We start from the raw sequence: 20,024 nt of genomic DNA, 5'->3' as shown, positions 1-20,024 counted from the left end.
GCCCCAACGATGAAAGGTCATTGGGGTTAGATCTGGTAGACCACGCCGACCGATGCAATGTCTAGGAAACTGTTGGTCCAATATTTGGCCTACTTAAGTGCCTTTACTCGGTGGAGGCCCGTCTTACTTAAGAAGGCCAGGAAATCCCCAGTTACATCTAGGATCAATTTTTACAGTCCAACATCCAATTTGAGTTGCTATCCATCTAGTATCTGACATTTTGTTTGTCACTTCTTGACTGACATAAAAAAGCGCCTCATTCGGAAAAAGGATAGAACTAACTAAACAAGGAACATTCTCGTGAATGTTTAGTACCCACTCACAGAACTTTAATCAACGGTCAGAATCTTACACAGCCAGATGTTGCAACATCTGCTCATGGTATGGGTGCCAGTTGTCAGCGCGACAAATGTGCAGAGCGCTGCTGTGGCAGAGTCTCATCGATGCAGACACGTCGGGTCCCTCTGTCGGATTCCTAGCCGTCACAGCCAACACCTGTGTTCACGTATCTCCATCTGTCATCACCTGAAACCATCTCAAGGAAGTTCAACTATGCTGATGATATGGCCCAAGCTATCAAAAGCAAGCAGTTTGACGACACTGAAAACATCCTCACAACTGACCTAAGCAAAACGCATGTGTATTTCACCAAATGGAGGCTAATACCAATTCTCACCAAGACTGAAGTCAGCTGTTTTCATTTGAGGAACAGAATGATGGGATATGAGCTGAAGGTTCATATGAATGCGATATCAGCCACATCCAAAGTACCTGGCGGGTCACTCTAGATAGGACGTTATCCTTCAAAAGACACTTGGAAAATGTATCCAATAAAATAAGCTCATGGAACAGCCTCATTCAGAGGCTCTGCAGCACTAACTGTGGAGCAGCAGCAGACACACTGTGAACCTCTGCACTCCCCTTAGTGTACTCTGCAGCCGAGTACTGTGCACCAGCGTGGTTGAATAGCAAGCGTGTAAACAAGGTGGACACCCAGCTCAACGCTGCTATGAGAATCATAACTGGATTCATAAAGACTACCCCACTATATTGGCTTGACAGGAAGCTATGACGAAGGAATACACAAAAAATAGTGAATAATCCCATACTCCCTATCCATAAAGATGTCCCAACTTTGGAAAGAATGCGACTCCGTTCCAGAAATCCCCCTTTAAGACTGGTCCAACGACTGTCAGCTGCCAACTTCAGCATGGATACTAAATGGCACGAGAGCTGGAGTGATAGTGCCTCCCCTGACAACCGTGAACTTATCTGTCCATCAGAGAAACCTAAGGGCTCTGAACTTCCGCGACAGCTATGGAAACTCCTAAACAGAATCCAAACCGGACATGGACTATGTGCGCACAATCTACACAAGTGGGGAAAGCTTCCCAGCCCTAGCTGTGAATGTGGGGCACCTAATCAAAAAATACAGCACATTGCCCAGGAGTGTGAATTAAGAGCTTACCAGGGTAGTCGGGCTGACTTCTTCAACGCCACACCGCCCTGTCTCGAATGGATCGCCAATTTGGAGTCAGACCTTGAAGACTTGTGTAACGCAAAATATCTGCTGTGATGTTACTTTTTATTGTGTTTATGTATTATATTTTATCTGAATATGTATCCTTCACTTACGTATTTTATAGTGTGTTTTATCAAATAATTTCATAATGTCATAAGTGTCCATGTGTGTAGCGCCATATGCTAAATAAATAAAGTCCATCTATTGCCGTCTCTCCCTTCCAGATCCGTTAGTCTTTCTAAATTGCTGATAATTTTTGTCACACTATCGTGGCTTATCTGCATTCTGTGCGTTGCGCTGTACGCTGCATGACGGACAGTACCACTAGTAACAGATAGAGGGTCCAGAATGAGATTTTCACTCTGCAGCGGAGTGTGCGCTGATATGAAACTTCCTGGCAGATTAAAACTGTGTGCCCGACCGAGACTCGAACTCGGGACCTTTGCCTTTCGCGGGCAAGTGCTCTACCATCTGAGCTACCGAAGCACCACTCACGGCCGCTCCTCACAGCTTTACTTCTGCCAGTACCTCGTCTCATACCTTCCAAACTTTACAGAAGCTGTCCTGCGAAGGTAGGAGACGAGATACTGGCAGAAGTAAAGCTGTGAGGACCGGGCGTGAGTGGTGCTTCGGTACCTCAGATGGTAGATAACTTGCCCGCGAAAGGCAAAGGTCTCGAGTTCGAGCCTCGGTGGGGCACACAGTTTTAATCTGCCAGAAAGTTTCATATCAGCGCACACTCCGCTGCAGAGTGGAAATCTCATTCTGGAAACATCCTCCAGGCTGTGCCTAAGCCATGTCTCCGCAGTATCCTTTCTTTCAGGAGTGCTAGTTCTGCAAGTTTTGCATTAGAGCTTCTGTAAAGCTTTGAAGGTAGGAGACGAGATACTGGCAGAAGTAAAGCTGTGAGAACCGGGCGTGAGTCGTGCTTCGGTAGCTTAGATGGTAGAGCACTTGCCTGCGAAAGGCAAAGGTTCCGAGTTCGAGTCTCGGTCGGGCACACAGTTTTAATCTGCCAGGAAGTTTCAGATAGAGGGTCATTCGATTCATCCGTCGTTAGTCACCACTGTCACCATTTGTACGGAGACTTATGACTCACCTTTCCCACGACTCGCCGCTAGGAGTGTCGCGGCGTACAGTGTTCGTGTTCGCTGTGTTTTAGCGGCCCCTCGATGGGCGTGGCGGCGACGTACGCGGGCCGCGTGTTCCGCGGGGTGGCGTCGTGGCGCCGCAAGCCGACGCTGGTGGGCGCTCTGGCGCTGGTGGCGCTCGGCCTGCTGGGGCTGCACTACGGCGCCGGCGCCGGCTCGGGCCCGCCCCCGCAGCAGCAGCAGCAGCAGCAGCAGCAGCAGCAGCCGCCCCCGGCACAGGCCGCCGCCGCGCCGCCCCCACAGCACACGCAGCCGCCGCCCCCGGCGCCGCGGCCTCGCTCGCTGGCGCAGGTGGCGCCGCCGGCCGACGTCGGCGCGGGAAGCGTGCGCTTCGTGCAGGGCTCCAGGGCCGCCGCCGCCTCCGTCTCCGAGCCACCTCCGCCTCCACCCCCGCAGCTGCTGCAGCGTCTGCGCGACGTCGAGATCATCACCAGGTGCGTTCCGCAGGCTCTTACCGTCTCCTATGCTGTCACTAGGGGGCGCGGGATCGTACACAAAAAAAAAGAAAAAGAAAAAAAAGTTCATTTGATATGTGGTTCATTAGTACTAGCCTACTCACAAAAGTATCGAAAGAAAACTACCGATATCTGAGGTATTGGCAAAACTATGTGGTTCTCTCTGTCAGCTCCAATACCCATATCCTTGTTGTTAAAATGTACCTTTGAGAGATATGACGACATAGAGCACAAAAACGCAACTCTGAACACTACATCCAAAAATGAACTTCCTCGACTTCACCATCAGTAAGAGTAACAGAAATCATAAACTGATTCGAATTATATCGAAAGCCATCAACAACTAATAAGATTATCAGTGAAAATTCCTGACACCCTAAATCACACAGCCGGCCGGAGTGGCCGAGCGATTCTAGGCGCTGCAGTCTGGAGCCGCGCGACCACTAAGGTCGCACGTACGAATCCGACCTCGGGCATGGATGTGCGTGATGTCCTTAGGTTAGTTAGGTTTAAGTAGTTCTAAGTTCTAGGGGACTGATGACCTAAGAAGTTTAGTCTCATAGTGCTGAGAGCCATTTGAACCATTTTTTTTCGAAATCAAACAAATACTGTTATGCATACTTTCACACCGTGATCGTAGAAACATTAACCTGCCTCTAGAACACGACAATTTAGAAAAATAAATTAGAATCCTGCAATACGTGGCACAACAGATTAAATACAGTCCACAAATAATCACGAATTTATATTATAAATATACGAAAGCGGCACGACGTAAAGCTGTAACACTCATTATAGAAAAACCAATAAAACAGAAAATTTCATAGGTATCTACCACATACCTACGAAGTATATTAAACAAAATTAATGGATTACTAAGAAACAACAATTTACGTTTTCCTTACCAAACTCAATGTCGTATAAAAAACAAAATTACAGGAAACCACCAATACACTCACACAGGTATACATGAATTTCACTGCGAACGCTGTCAAAATTCTACATAAGACAAACAGGTAAAAACTTCGCCACTAAATAAAAAAAAAAAACATGTTAGGCTTAGTGACCACAACCCACCCACCAACCTTCTTCCACCACATAAAAAATATGAAAGACACACAACAGACCCTTTGGAAAATGGTGTTGATATTTTGTACTTGACGCCAAAAGGACCGATGATGAATATGTTGGAGGGAATTGTGTTATATTTATACACAAAAAACTATCCACGTTTAATCCTCAACGAACAAATTGGCCTAAAATATAAACGCTTAATGGAAATCTTTATTGGCATTATCCACCAAGATCCTGGATAAACCGCAATACAACCCGAGACAAAATTTAAGTTACATAAGCAATTCCACAGATAGACATTCATTATAATCCAATAGCATCACTGATAGAATTGTTAACAAGCAGACGTAACCATATGATATCCCTGGTCATCTGACACAACTCGCTACCACGAAATTTCAAATGTAAATTAAGTTTATTTCTGACCATTATTAATGAAATGTCAGAACACAACACACAGTTCATTACTACTCGAATAACAACGAAAGAATATAAGTAAACAGATAGCAACAGAAGTATTAAAATCGGAGAACATCTGTAACAACAGCTGTCGACTACAGACTGAGATTTTTTGCTGTCCACTACTAAACGAAAAGTCAGAACATACTACAAAACTGATTATTATTGCTACATTAACTTAAAAATACTATCAGTAACAGATACACGACAGCATAAACAACGATGAAAGTCAGGACTTGAAAACGTATGTAAAATCATATTATTCACGAGTAACTCACATGTAATCCAACAAATGTACCGTAGTTTATAAGATGTTCTATAACAGATAACGTGATAAAGGCTGAGTAGTTGAAATAGGCCTATAGTTAAAATAAGAATAATACTCTAACCAGCGTAAGTGGACATACGAATTTACTACATTGAAAGACAGTTATTACGCAGCAAGCCCAGACGATTATAAATTATTTCTTAACTGTTGGTACGATTTATCAACATACTGATTAATATAATTTCTACATAAAATTAAATCTGTAGCTGAAAATTAGAAGTATGTACTATCGTATTATCTATGGGTTCATCTGAATTATTCTTCTCCCAGAAAATATTAAATAATTCACTAAATAATTACATTACCATATTTGTTAGAACTGACTAATATCTCTGATTCGGTTTAATCAGAGCACGTAATTTCAGTTTACATGTTTCTTTAATGTTGTCATTAATGGGAACAAACTAATCATTTGGTTCCTCCTGTCCGTATTAGATTTTTATCCAATCTACCAATTTTAATTTTTTAATATTCAATAAATATAGCTTGTATTTTCTGCATCTAAGTGAGTTCTCTTTTATTAATGATTGTCACTTCAGAATTAATGTACCTTCTTTTCAAATAAGACTTTCTCAGCTTTCAAGGTTGGGTCGAAAAGAATAGACGTACTCTTCCCTTTCAGTTTACACATGAGCGTGAAGCTCGTTTCGTTATGCTTTTTTTCTTCAAATACGATACACCAAGCGTCTGTTTTGAACGAGTGCCCGTTAACCGGGTACAGAAAGAAAGAAAAAACCTGCGCTGAAAAAAATACTGTTTTGCCACTGCCAGTTTAGGACTTAGCCGTAACACACTGCGCGGAGCTAGTCCTCTTCCGGCGCTGGCAATTTTCAAATTTTGTCTTTAGCTAACAGCAAATAGATCTGGGTCACTCGTCACAATATTTCCAAATATACGATATCTCCAGTCGTGATTCTAATTAATGACTTCATTCGGCATAAAATTCCTAAAACCCAAAGTTATGGGAATGTTGGGAGACTTCACAGTTTTGTAGTGGTATTTTAAACCTGAGTTGCGCAAAATTAACCATACTAGGGGCTGTATTCAATGAAAACAGTAACGCACTCCATTCTCAGTGCAAATCCACACCAGTAACCACTATTCCGATGGTACCTGGTTCACTGCTATTTTGCACAAACCACCAATTAATCGGTTAATCTCTTCCGTACGAGAGCGTTACCCAACAGTTACTCTACCGGCACTAGCACGATCCAAACCAATATCCTGAACACAGGAATTTCCTCACAATATTGGTCACAACACCGACTACTAGTGAACAAACAGAAATGAATTTCAGTACAAAATCTTTTCTTACAGTGACCACGATTTCACCGTTTATCGTGTATATCTCTTCATTCAATCCTATCCTCGGTGGAACCTAAAATCATTCCTTCAATCCGAACATACTTCGAATAATTAAGCACGAATGCGTTAATGGTAAATTACGGCCCGATTATCACGATCTCAGGTTGTGAACTGAACCAAACTAAAATGAGAAATTAATCTTAACATGATGAGAACTAGCCTATTAGAAACATGCAGAATCCTTTCGGAACCATTATTACAGATAAACGAAAGGCGATATCACCAGCTGTAACGTTTTTGTTGTAACCGGATGCGTCGTTCGGTAACGCTTGGCGGTGGTCGATATGCCGAATGATAGCATCGCACGTAGCTTTCTTTACTTCTACAGCATTTAATAACAAATTATAAGACTAATAAATTATTTAAAAAAAAAACAAGGTCCACTACCATTGGCGGATCGGTTCGTATATGATTTCAGGCGTCGGGCAATCCTTTCAACTCGTTATAGGATCACATTCCTTCACTCCTCGAGCCACTGCGAAGAGGCTTGTAATTTAACTCTTCATATTGGCTCAAAATTTGAAGATCGGGAATTGTACACCACCTACTCTCCTCCCCATGTCGGTCAAATATTAAAGTTGAAATTTTTGTTTTGTCAAGATTCGAAACGGCAGCTTACGAGTCAAGCACCACCACACTTGATTGCGTTGAAGACCTCTACTACTTTTCTACAATTTGGAGCAAATCATTTGTGCCCTAAAGTCTTACGCTCACCAATTGAGTTTCCATGAAAAAGATGCTAGATGGTTTCGTCAAGCAAGATTTCTCCTTTCTTCCAAAGTGAACCATACCATTATTAATAATATTTACCCAGTAAAAATGATAATGCATCCGACAGTGCTTAAACCAGTGAAGACGACACTTGAAATCATCTGCTTGCTGTTGATTATTGAGTAAAATACTCTTAATGATTTGCACAAAAGGTAACAGGTCTTTCATGACCATAGCGCGATTGCGGAAACATAATCTGACTCCTTAAGACTTCTTCAGGCGTTGTCTTAACTTTTTCTTGCTTCTCGACTCACCTGATTGTATAGCTGCAACATATGTACCAGCTAGCATCAGCAGAAATAAAAAATAGTGGCGTGCATGCATGTTTGTACTGCAATGCCCAAGGAGCATTGCAGTTCCATTCTTTAATGATCCTCGCCGTAACCGAAGAACCAACGTTTTTAAACGGTTAAGACCAGAACTGCTATTTCGTTACTGGCTGACTTGTTTCTGGCTTTCCCTATTTTCACAAGTTACGTATTTTGTATTTAAGATATATTTGGTGTGCACAGCTCTTTTTATGTCACCACTCTCTCAGATCTTCATTGTCCAACATGATGTGATCCACGTGACAGCGATAATTTATATACCACGAAGAACGTTTTAATTGGATTACAATCTGTGCCACGCTGGCTTATTTACACTAAATAGAAAATACTTGGCTAGTGAAAATGGGTAAAGATCGAAAGTAATCAGCCAGTAAATAAAAAGCATTTTTGGTGTCAACATTTAAAAATGTCTTTTCTCTAATATCTGAGAACTGCAAGACGCAACTTAGGGAAAACGTCTCCGCCACAATGTCGTGAAGTGCATTTTAAATTCTGATTAATAAATAAAGCATAAAGGTAAACCATATAGCTATTTAAAATATCTACAAAAGGATAAACTTTTTAGTTGGATAATGAGCAGGATTATTCAGTATCACTAATGTGGAAGACACAGAATTGGCATAATATTGGTATATTCAGTGGTTGTGTCGCATACTTTAAACCTATCAGTTCTAGAAGAAGATTTTCTGAACACTCAAGTTTGTTCTCAAATTAACATACACTTAGGAAGAGAATCCATGTTACACAAAAATTCGTTTCCGGCAACTATCAAAATCGCATCCGGACTACACAGAAACTGAGTTAAACACTACCTCACGATAGCGGAAAAAAACCACGATTTTCACAAACTCTCTTCACCACAAAAATAATTCAGAACAGGTACGGAAGCATTTCTCTGCTCCACTGATGCAGGTATGGTATTCTATACCCATTGATTCGTGACAAAGGCAGCACGAACCCATACTGAACCCATACAAACCAACTCGTCAATTAACTCCAATACTGAACACGTTCTGCAACTTTACATATCGTCAAATAACGTAAAATCGTGCAAACAGTGAGTATAAAACTGGTAGCATTGATCAGAACGTGAGAAGGCTCTACATTGGAGTATTAATTAAGCCACGTAGTACTCGAGGGATACTGACTTATGAATTGACTGTTGCAAGTTATATTTAAAAAGGTGAACTACACTGGTGTTCAAAATTTAAGCAACAAACGGAAATTTTACAAGGTTGCGTTTATTTTGCCACAAAACAGTGTAAACATGTGATAGTAACGTAGAAACAATGTAAATAACACAGCACTCAAACAACAGTAGATAAAAATCTTCTTCTTTCTTTCTTTTTTTTTCCCCACACACATTCCGAAATGTGTTAAGCATGGGGTGTTACCACGTCTGGCAGCAATACAGGCCTGACAATGACGGGTATGCTATGAGTGAAGTCGTCAGTCTCATGTTAAGGCAATAAACGCCCATTCTTCCCGCAAAGCTACTCGCAACTCTCGGAGAGTGGTTGGTGATGCAAGCTGTCTCCCTAGTGCATCTCGTTGTCAGACATGCTGTATGGTATTCAAATCGGGAGCGCGAGCAGGCCAAGCAGTGCGTGTGGTATCCTTCGTTTACAAAAAAACATCAGCCGCCTGTGCTCTGTGAGGTCGAGCATTATCGTACATCAATACGAGGTCTGGGCCCACACCACCTCGCAACAGTTCCCCACATTCGTTTAATGAACAAAGTAAGAGCATACGGACTGTCAGACCAATTGTGTGATTGGATTGAGGAGTTCCTAGATAACAGAACGCAGCATGTCATTCTCAGTGGAGAGAAGTTTTCCGAAGTAAGAGTGATTTCAGGTGTTCCGCAGGGGAGTGTCATAGGACCGTTGCTATTCGCAATATACATAAATGACCTGTTGGATGACATCGGAAGTTCACTGAGGCTTTTTGCAGATGATGCTGTGGTGTATCGAGAGGTTGCAACAATGGAAAATTGTACTGAAATGCAGGAGGATCTGCAGAGAATTGACGCATGGTGCAGGGATTGGCAATTGAATCTCAATGTAGGCGAGTGTAATTTGCTGCGAATACATAGAAAGATAGATCCCATATCATTTAGCTACAAAATAGCAGGTCAGCAACTGGAAACAGTTAAGGAGTGATTTAAAATGGAATGATCATATAAAGTTGATCGTCGGTAAAGCAGATGCCAGACAGAGATTCATTGGAAGAATCCTAAGGAAATGCAATCCGAAAACAAAGTAAGTAGGTTACAGTAGGCTTGTTCGCCCACTGCTTGAATACTGCTCAGCAGTGTGGGATCCGTACCAGATAGGGTTGATAGGAGAGATAGAGAAGATCCAACGGAGAGCAGCGCGCTTCGTTACAGTATCATTTAGTAATCGCGAAAGCGTTACGGAGATGATAGATAAACTCCAGTGGAAGACTGTGCAGGAGAGACGCTCAGTAGCTCGGTACGGGCTTTTGTTAAAGTTTCGAGAACATACCTTCACCGAAGAGTCAAAAAGTGGCTCTGAGCACTATGGGACTCAACTGCTGTGGTCATTAGTCCCCTAGAACTTAGAACTACTTAAACCTAACTAACCTAAGGACATCACACACATCCATGCCCGAGGCAGGATTCGAACCTGCGACCGTAGCAGTCGCACGGTTCCGGAATGCGAGCCTAGAACCGCGAGACCACCACGGCCGGCGCCGAAGAGTCAAGCAGTATATTGCTCCCTCCTACGTATATCTCGCAAAGAGACCATGAGGATAAAATCAGAGAGATTAGAGCCCACACAGAACCATACCGACAATCTTTCTTTCCACGAACAATACGAGACTGGAATAGAAGGGAGAACCGATAGAGGATCTCGTCGCGATGTGTGACAGCAGTTAAACCTTGATTAATCACCTGTAGAATTTCATGAAGAGGTGTTCGAATGGTCAACATAATTCCACGCCATTAAGGACCCTTCTCGATATCGGTCTCTTTCGACAATGTTTGGATTCCGAAATGGTGTTCCACGTTCCCCCCAGATACGAATACCTCGAGAATCACTCTCCAGGCCAAAAGACGACTCGTCTGCGAAATGAAATTTGTCCCACTCTTCGACCGACCAGTTGGCATGTTGACGAGTCCTCTCTAGACGTTCCTTTCTCTGAAGATACACTAGATGTAAACATACAGAAGGTCTCCGACAGAAAAGACTATTCTGCCGAAACCTTCTGTACATCTTTTGTTTCGATACAACACGTCTAGTGGATGATGCGAGGTCACCTGCCAATTGCCGTGCAGTACTAAGGCGATACCGTCGTGCCCTTGGGGCCAAATAATGGCCCCCGCCATTTGATATCGCACGTGGTCGGCTTTGCTCTGGTCTTCGGGATACCGTTCCTGTCTATATACACCGTCGCCACATCCGGAAAACAACAGAGCAATTGGCATTAAGCCTGGGGGGGGGGGGGGGGGCAGTTTGCGATTGTCCTGCTTCCATTCTTCTCATGGCCCTCCACCACAGAGAGTCTGGTAGGCGTCTTCTTTTTGCCATACTGTACCGCCTGTGACCGTGTACACAGCGATTGTAGGTGTGGGACTAACTGGCAAACACTACCCCGTTTGATAGGTGATGTTGTTGTCCATTGAGCGGAATGGCATATTCCGTGAAGGGCACGATTGTACTGACATCGGTTGACCTTTTGTGTGGTTATACCGTGAATTAGGCACAGAAAGGAGAAATAAAGGCTTCTTGTTTCAAATTTGGACACCAGTGTGTAACAGAGCAGATTTCTCAGTGCGAGAAGTTGAACATTGAACCTGGAACTCCTCTGCAGCACAAGCTACGGTGCAATGGCGTGATCTCGCCAAATAATGATGATGTACATTCGTAGTGACACAACTCGACCACGCGGCGTCCCGCGAACAAGTGTGCTTTACGGCTGCATGGGCCGGCCCCCATTCTCTTTTAATTCGAAGCCCAGCGTCAGGAGGGAGCTACGTAACACGACACTCGTTGCTAGGACTTTCTGGCGACCACAGCCATCTCTGGCAAGCGCCGAGACTCATCGCGAATTCAGACTAGCGCGGGCGAAAATGTAAACTAGAGTGAGCGAAATTTAACCCGAGATTTTCACTAACCAGGTGCTCATACTTTTTTTTGTTCAACATACACACAAAACTGATTAAATGATTGTAGGCTGCTTGATTAGACATGTAGGAGACCTTTTCAGCCGGTGTCCACAGCTCGATAATCACATGTTTGGATTGAGGTAGTTTTTTTTTTTTTTTTGCATATTATATGAGCACATTTAGGTGGGCCTTAGAGTCATTAATCTGATGCTCTAGACAAATTAACTTCATATTCTACGGTCCTGTGGTGTCCATTTTAGATAACTCGCATTGTGATTTTTTTTGTGTATATGTCTCTATTCTGAGTCGCCCATAGCAACTTGTAAATATCTTTGAAAGGGTTGCCTTTTAGCTCTTTCCAGTTCTTGTACATATGCTTTAGTGTTGTTTGGTGATATGGTAGGTCGATTCTTCTATTACACATTCTGTTGTTGCGAATATATCTAGTACATAATGCTCGATTAACAACCCACACTTAGTACTCGTATTTATGGCAAAAATTCCAGTCTGGCGTCAGCGCTGTATCAGTCGTAGTTGCGTTTGGGTTCGTCATGTTAATAAGCGCCTTCGTTTCTGCTTCTGCAGTCGTGATTTTCTGTCTTTTTTCCAAGTGAAAAGATGAGTGACGTTACATGACATTTGTCACAGTAAGGACTGTCTATGAGGTATGTTATGTGAGGAGGTGATAGGTCAAGGGGTACAAGCGACAAAAAATTAGTTTTGAGATAATTAAGTTTAAAGTCAAAGTTGAATAGTTAATTCTAAGACATAAATATAGAAAACATGTTTTATGTTTATCTCCCTCATATTTCTACAGCAAAAAATAGTCATTTAACTATTGTCATTGATAATTTGATGACACGCCTCACTTGTACCCCTTGGCTTCCAAGTGAGAGTTTGAAAGGTATGATCTCAAAGAAATATTAAAAGAATTTTCAAATTATTTAGTGTATTATGAATCATAATACACAATGCACAACACATTAAATAAAGTAATAATTAATTTCGAAAAAATCTAGAAAAAAAATTATTTTCGAATTATAGAAAAACTGAAATTGGATAATCTTTTCTTCTGATTTAAAAAAAAGTTAAGGAAAGTGTTTTATTTAAACACGAGACAATAATATTAATGGTGTATTTAATTAGTCACCTTCGGAGCTGTCAGAAAAGTCCCCTTCTGAGATGTCACAGTTGCTGTTCTCTCTCGTATTTTATGTCCAATTTACAATAAAAATAATAATAATATTCGTATTTATTGATGAAAGACAGTAAATGAAGTTTGTTTTATCACTTATATGCAATGAAAGAACGAACTTCACTTTCTAACAGTAGCACTGCATTCACACACACGCACCACCATTATTACCGCTTCACATATACCACTTTGCCGCCAAACAATACACCCGTTACTGCAAGTAGTTAAATTTTCTGCCGCCTGACTGCAGCACCAGACAGATACACTTGTACCTCTTGGCCACCATAATTTTACATACATTAGGAACCCATTTCTGCACTTAACTCATTTTTTCTGAAAATGTCACTTATATTCCTTGGCTTCTCACCTCCTCATATAAGACTTCCAACTACGCAGGCAATTAGCTGTTACCAGTAATTTGACGTCATTGGACCCGCGTAGGTCTGGGGTGATGGTAGACCAGTAGACCACCAGACCACCGCAACGTTGCTGATTTATTGACTTATCTTCAGCTTAAATATTTTACAATTCAAGAGAAAGTTCGCATCCTTAGCTCAGTGGCCAGCACTTCCGACTGCCATGCAGTGGGCCCGAGTTTGATTCCCTGCTAGATCGGAGATCTTCTCCTCTCGGGGACTGGATATTGTGTTGGCCTCTTCCTCCATTCATCATCAACACGAAGATTGCCGAGTGTGCCAGCAGCTGAAAAGATTTGCAACTCGGCTGCCAAATTTCCTCCAGTGGAGACTCCCGGCGTTCAGTGTCACACAGCTATTTTACATCATTACATTTCGTTCAAGAGAGTTTTGTTTGTAGATCGCTTGTGCTTGCTTGGTCATGGGAGCTGCCATAGGCAGCGCTTAATGAAGTCATGTTGATTCACTGAGTTTCTTTGGTATTATGTGGGCTATTGGTTCAATACAATGGTGCTGTACGTATGCTTTAATGTTCGCCTTCACTGTGGACGCATGAAGCTTGACTACAACTCGAATTCATCTAAAGAGCTGACGTTGTTGGTTAAATCTCATTTGTCCTTGGTTTAATGTTAACGTTCGCGTTGTTCATGTGAACACTTGTGGGCGTCATAAAAGTAGTACATACTCGGGATGATTTGGTGCACAAAGCACATCCGTGGCAGTGACAACCATAATCTAAAATCACCGGATCAGCTATTATCTTTTGAGAAGAGCATAGTGGTAGCTTTGGAGTGCTATAGACGACCTGTTATCAGGCTATCATGTTACAGCGGCATTCGAAGCAGCACAGTGCACCGAATAACGCGAAAACTGCAGAGTAATTTGCTGGGGGCCGTGTAGTGTGACCCGACGAGTCGCGATTTTGCCTCTTTTAAACGATGCCGATCGTAGAGTGCTAAGACGGACCAATAACGATTTTATCCCACAGTTTGTGGAGGGTGAAATTCGGGACGGAGATGATGCTGTGAGATTTAGGGCTGTTTCTTGTAGCATGACTTAGGCTCACTCATTTAGAAGGTTTCCTTCGACACTATCGGTGATCAGGTGTTCATCTTTCTTGTGGATTTTTATAGGCATGCCGTGCATACTCACATCTTCAAAGTTCACAACAGCTGCGTTCACAGCGTTGCAAGCGCACGTTCCTAGTTGGACGAACATTGAGGCATCCAGCTAGACTGGTCCACTACGAACACTAGTTAACATGTTACAGGGAACAAAAACTAAATTAATTGGATACAGATTCATAAAAGTCACCTTAGAAGGAATAATCGTGGGAAAAATACCAAGAGACACGGAAGATTCATGTTACAAAGTGCTACCAGTGAAACGAACTTAAGCAATTACAACCGAGTCTCTACATATAAACGAAAGTGTCCTGACTGACTGACTTACTGACAGCATCGCCCAGTCCAACCCGCTAAGAACAGAAACTTGAAATTTGGAGAGGATGTTGAGCTTATTCTGTAGGCGTCTTTTAAGAAGGTATTTTTCGGAATTCCACCACTAAAGGGGAAATGGTGGATGAAAGGTTTTTTGAAAATGTATCGCTATTAAGCTAATTTCGGAGCTAGAACTAGGAAGATTGGCGGAGCTAGAACTAGGAATATTGATATTTGATTTCTAGTTTAGAAAGGAAAAAATAAATGCTTTTGCATTTGAACGACAAAGCGGGTAAAATACCCTGAGAAATTTAAAAAATCATAATAAAGTAGGCATGAAAATTTTTATGAAATTATTTCGCTATATTAAAGCATTTTTAACCTACATCTACGAAAATTGAGGTTTGACTTCCAGAGAATTGTGTGTTACGGCATGAAAGTTTCTCTGGAAATATTACCACTAGAACTGAAAGGGCAGGATTAAAAAGAAGACCTTCGACTCAGTTACGAGAATGGCTTTTGATCAGAAGTAGATAGGGAAAGGCGGTACTTCTGTGGCCGTAATTAGAGTGAAAAGTTTAGATGTTGAAATTTGTGAACAACGTAAAAATCATGTCAAAGAAAAAATCTTTTGCAGGCCATACAGTCTACGCGTGCGCAGCGGTAAGCGCTAAGATAACGGTAAATATATTCAAGGAGCATGGCTCTGTCAGCAAGGCGTCATCTTTAGTGTTTAACGATTATGATGATGATAATGACGGTTGTATCAGTGTTCACAGGAGTTGAAACAAGTTGACACTAAACTTAACACAAAACTGCGCAATTATATCTAGTACCAAACATCTTTGAAATAACGCAGAGAACTTACCACCTAGGCCACTTCAAAAATTTAAAAATGGTCATTACTGTATGTTTTCAGAGAAAACGAACATTTGTTTTTCGTTCATAACTGAGTCACTGTTTTTTCCCTGTAAATTTCGCCAACGTTTTAAATACAGCAATACAATCCAACATTCTTCTCGTTGTTCTACCTACTTCATAGCCTTCTGAAGGCAGTGAAGAGTTCTCTTACTGGACAGGCTTTTTTCAGCACAGGTGTTCTCGCTAGGCTTATCTTCGCAGCCTCGAAGGTCCCGGTCGCTGGTTACACTGACGTCGAGGAAGTCGTTGTCAGTACTCGGTAATCAGGGTTATCACCATCATATTTCGAGCCAGACGCGAATCTTTAGGATCGAAAAATACGAGCACGAATATATTCTCCTACCACTCCAGTCAGTTTGGATCCAGAATGGCTATTTGATGGGTCGTGAGGACAACTGGCAAGGTGGGGGGGGGGGCCGCCGGACTGGCTGCGGGAACTTCTCCTATGTGCCAAGCATGCAGCCGGCCTGAGTGGCCGAGCGGTTCTAGGCGCTACAGTCTGGAACCGCGCGACTGCTACGGTCGCAGGTTCGAATCCTGCCTCGGGCATGGATGTGTGTGATGTCCTTAGGTTAGTTAGGTTCAAGTAGTTCTAAATTCTAGGGAACTGATGACCTCAGAAGTTAAGTTACATAGTGCTCAGAGCCATTTGAACCAAGCGTGCAAATATGAACCTGCCAACTGGAACACTTCCGGTACACCGATGTTTCAGTTGATAGGTTACCGTTCCTTTTCTTTTAATGAGACCTTTCCTAATAAGAAATGACCAGCCTCTGACCGTGCGGCATCGGACACTGAAACGATAACGATTGCTCGCAGTAGCTGCAGAAAAACCCACAAGACACTTCAGAATGTAATGTATGTATACGTAATTGATACTCAAAAATTAATTATTTTTTTAGCCTTCAGTGCACAGAAGGCTTAGTGCGCACTTGCGACATACCAAGTTATTACAGTGTACAAAAATAGGTAAAACCTCTGTTGGTCGTAATTATATGAAAACAGTTAAATGACGGAACGTAATTTTAAGAACTTGCCATGGCTTTTTGAAAAAACTTGAATTTCGCCACACGTGGAGAATGTACAGTTTCACTGTTAATCAACACATTGCCTATGGTGTTTTAATAGAGAATTTGGCGCATTAAGGTTTTACGTGAACTTTTTAGCGTAATTCACAGTAAGATGGTAATTTTAGAAGCAGAAAGCTAGAATTTTTTATAAATTTCCTTCCTTAGCATGTTTTGATGTTAGAAATTGCTTTTCTGTGGTATTGATTATCTTCAGTGACTTTTGACTATGGTAAACTATTTTAGTCAAGGAAAACATAAATTTGAAATCACTGACACTTCTTAATATAAACACACAACACATTATTCTGTTACGAATCAAATAACCATTCAGAAAAATCAAATGTCGCACTGGGCAGAAATTAACTGACAACATTAAGTAATGGTTGCGTGTAGACTTGTTCACAAGTTCTAACACCACTCAGGACGTGGCCAAGATTTTGCGAAAGAGGGGTCCGTTTTGTTAAGGAACTTAAAAAAGGCTCATGTTCTACATTTGTTCTGAAAACACAATTTATTTTCTGATTTTATGTACATAATTCGTTTTCGGGAGGCCTTCATACGAATAGTATTTGATCTATAAATTTAAGCAAGAAAACACTCTTACCAAAAATTTTTGTTGTTGGAATGAAGACATTGAAGTGGGGGGGGGGGGGTTGTCAGTGATGGTAATATATATATATATATATATATATGGCTGAGGGAGTCCCAAATGCACATTTAAATATCTCCGTATTCGGCGATACTTCAATCTATGGCCGAGGAAGTGAACATGCTAATACAATGTATTGCCTCTCCGGGGGGGGGGGGGGGGGGGGGGGGAGGCAACTCAGTCTTCTAATATGACGTTCACTATCCACTATAGCACAGCAGGGGAATCTAAATGTTAGGTTGAGTAACTCGTAAGTTAAACAACTTCTTTTTTTTTAACAATAGCTGTCTTTCACCTACAACAATACGGTATATAAATTTATGACTTACGTAGAACCAAGCCAGAATGCTTTCTGTACATCAAAGCATCTCAGTTTCCCATTCTATAATTTTTAACAGAATCTTTCATGTCATTAAAGTTCCTCAATTTCATAACGTTATCAAGAATTATTCTTAAAACTATTATTTCAACACTCCCTCCATGTACCATGGACCTTGCCGTTGGTGGGCAGGCTTGCGTGCCTCAGCGATACAGATAGCCGTACCGTAGATGCAACCACAACGGATGGGTATCTGTTGAGCAGCCAGACAAACGTGTTGTTCCTGAACAGGGGCAGCAGCCTTTTCAGTAGTTGCAGGGCCAACAATCTGGATGACTGACTGATCTGGCCATGTAACACTATCTAAAACTGCCTTGCTGTGCTGGTACTGCGAACGGCTGAAAGCAAGGGGAAACTACAGCGGTAATTTTTCCCTTGCGCATGCGGCTTTACTTTATGGTTAAATGACGATGGCGTCCTTTTGGATAAAATATTCCGGAGGTAAAATAGTCCCCCCTTTCGGATCTCCGGGAGGGGACTACTCAAGAGGACGTCTTTATCAGTGGAAAGAAAACTGGCGTTCTACGGATCGGAGCGTGGAGTGTCAGATCCCTTAATTGGGCAGGTAGGTTAGAAAATTTAAAATGGGAAACGGATAGATTAAAGTTAGATATAGTGGGAATTAGTGAAATTCGGTGATAGTAGGAACAAGACTTCCGGTCAGGTGAATACAGGGACAAATACAAAATCAAATAGGGGTAATGCAGGAGTAGGTTTAATAATGAATAAAACAGACTGGAGTGCGGGTAAGCTACTATAAACAGCATAGTGAACGCATTATTGTGACCAAGATAGCCGCGAAGCCCACGTCTACCACAGTAGTACATGTTTATATGCCAAACAGCTCTGCAGGTGACAAAGAAATTGATGAAATGTATGACATAAAAGAAATTACCGGAGAACGGAGACGTAAGTTTAATAGGCATGGGTGTCTGGAATTCGATAGTAGGGAAAGTAGTAGGTGAATATGGAATGGGAGAAGGGAACGAAAGAGGAAGCCGCTTGGTAGAATTTTGCACAGATCATAACTAAATCATAGCTTACACTTGTTTCAAGAATCATGAAATAAGGTTGTACACATGGAAGAGGCCTGGAGACACTAGAAGGTTTCAGATAGATTTTGTAATGGTAAGACAGAGATTTAGGAACCAGTTTTTAAATTGTAAGACATTTCCAGGGGCAGATGTGGACTCTGACGACAAGTTATTGGTTGTGAACTGTTGAATAGTTCAAAATGGCTCTGAGCACTATGGAACTTAACTGCTGTGGTCAACAGTCCCCAAGAAACTTAGAACTACTTAAACCTAACTAACCTAAGGACATCACAACATGCATGCCCGAGGTGTAGACTAGTACTGAAGAAACTGCAAAAAGGTGGGAATTTACGGAAATGGGACCTGGATAAACTGAAAGAATCAGAGGTTCTAGAGTGTTTCAGGGAGAGTATTACGGAACGATTGACAAGAACGGGCGAAGGAAATACAGTAAAAGAAGAAAGGAGAAAAATATAAAACTGCAGTAAATGAAGCAGGGAAAAAAGTATACAAACGTCTCATAAATGAGATCGACAGGATGTGCAACATGGCTAAGCAGGGATGGCCAGATGACAAGTGTAAGGATGTAGAGGCATATATCACTAGAAGTAAGATAGATACTGCCTACAGGGAAGTTAAAGAGACCTTTGGAGAAAAGAGAACCACTTGTATGAATGTCAAGAGCTCAGATGGAAACCCAGTTTTAAGCAAAGAAGGGAAAACAGAAAGGTGGAAGGAGTATATAGAGGGTCTATACAAGGGCGATATACTTGAGAACAATATTATGAAAATAGAAGAGAACGTAGATGAAGATGAAATTGGAGATATGATACTGCATGAAGAGTTTAACAGAGCACTGAAAGATCTGAGTCGAAACAAAGTAGATAACATTCCATTAGAACTGCTGACAGCCTTGAGAGAGCCAGTCCTGACAAAACTCTACCATCTGGTGAGCAAGATGTATGAAACAGACTTCTAGAAGAATATAATAATTCCAATCCCAAAGAAAGCAGGTGTTGACAGATGTGAAAATTACCGAACTATCAGTTTAATAAGCCACGGCTGCAAAATAGTAATGCGAATTTTTTACAGACGAATGGATAAACTAGTAGAAGCTGACCTCGGGGAAGATCAGTTTGGATTCCGTAGAAACATTGGAACACGTGAGGCAATAATGACCCTACGGCTTGTCTTAGAAAATAGATTAAGGAAAGGCAAACCAACGTGTCTAGCATCTGTAGACTTAGATAAAGCTTTTGACAATGTTGACTGGAATACTCTCTTTCAAATTCAGAAGGTGGTTGGGGTAAAATACAGGGAACAAAAGGCTATTTA

General features: G+C 41.8%; 1 protein-coding gene across 2 annotated transcripts in view; it reads left to right on the top strand.

The window, feature by feature from the left end:
• The window catches only part of LOC126266778 (hexosaminidase D-like), a 903,571-nt gene that overhangs the window by 722,693 nt on the left and 160,854 nt on the right, over positions 1-20,024 (top strand). For both annotated transcript variants that reach the window (XM_049971315.1, XM_049971316.1), the window contains exon 3: positions 2,685-3,107. In XM_049971315.1, the coding sequence (XP_049827272.1) occupies positions 2,695-3,107 (413 nt within the window). In that variant the 5' untranslated portion in view covers positions 2,685-2,694. The remainder of the gene's footprint in view (positions 1-2,684; positions 3,108-20,024) is intronic.

The sequence above is a fragment of the Schistocerca gregaria genome, chromosome 4 (genome assembly GCF_023897955.1).
Source record: "Schistocerca gregaria isolate iqSchGreg1 chromosome 4, iqSchGreg1.2, whole genome shotgun sequence".
NCBI classification, from domain to species: Eukaryota; Metazoa; Arthropoda; class Insecta; order Orthoptera; family Acrididae; genus Schistocerca; species Schistocerca gregaria.
Note: the sequence above shows the minus strand (reverse complement) of the source record. Positions and strands in the feature narration are given on the sequence as shown.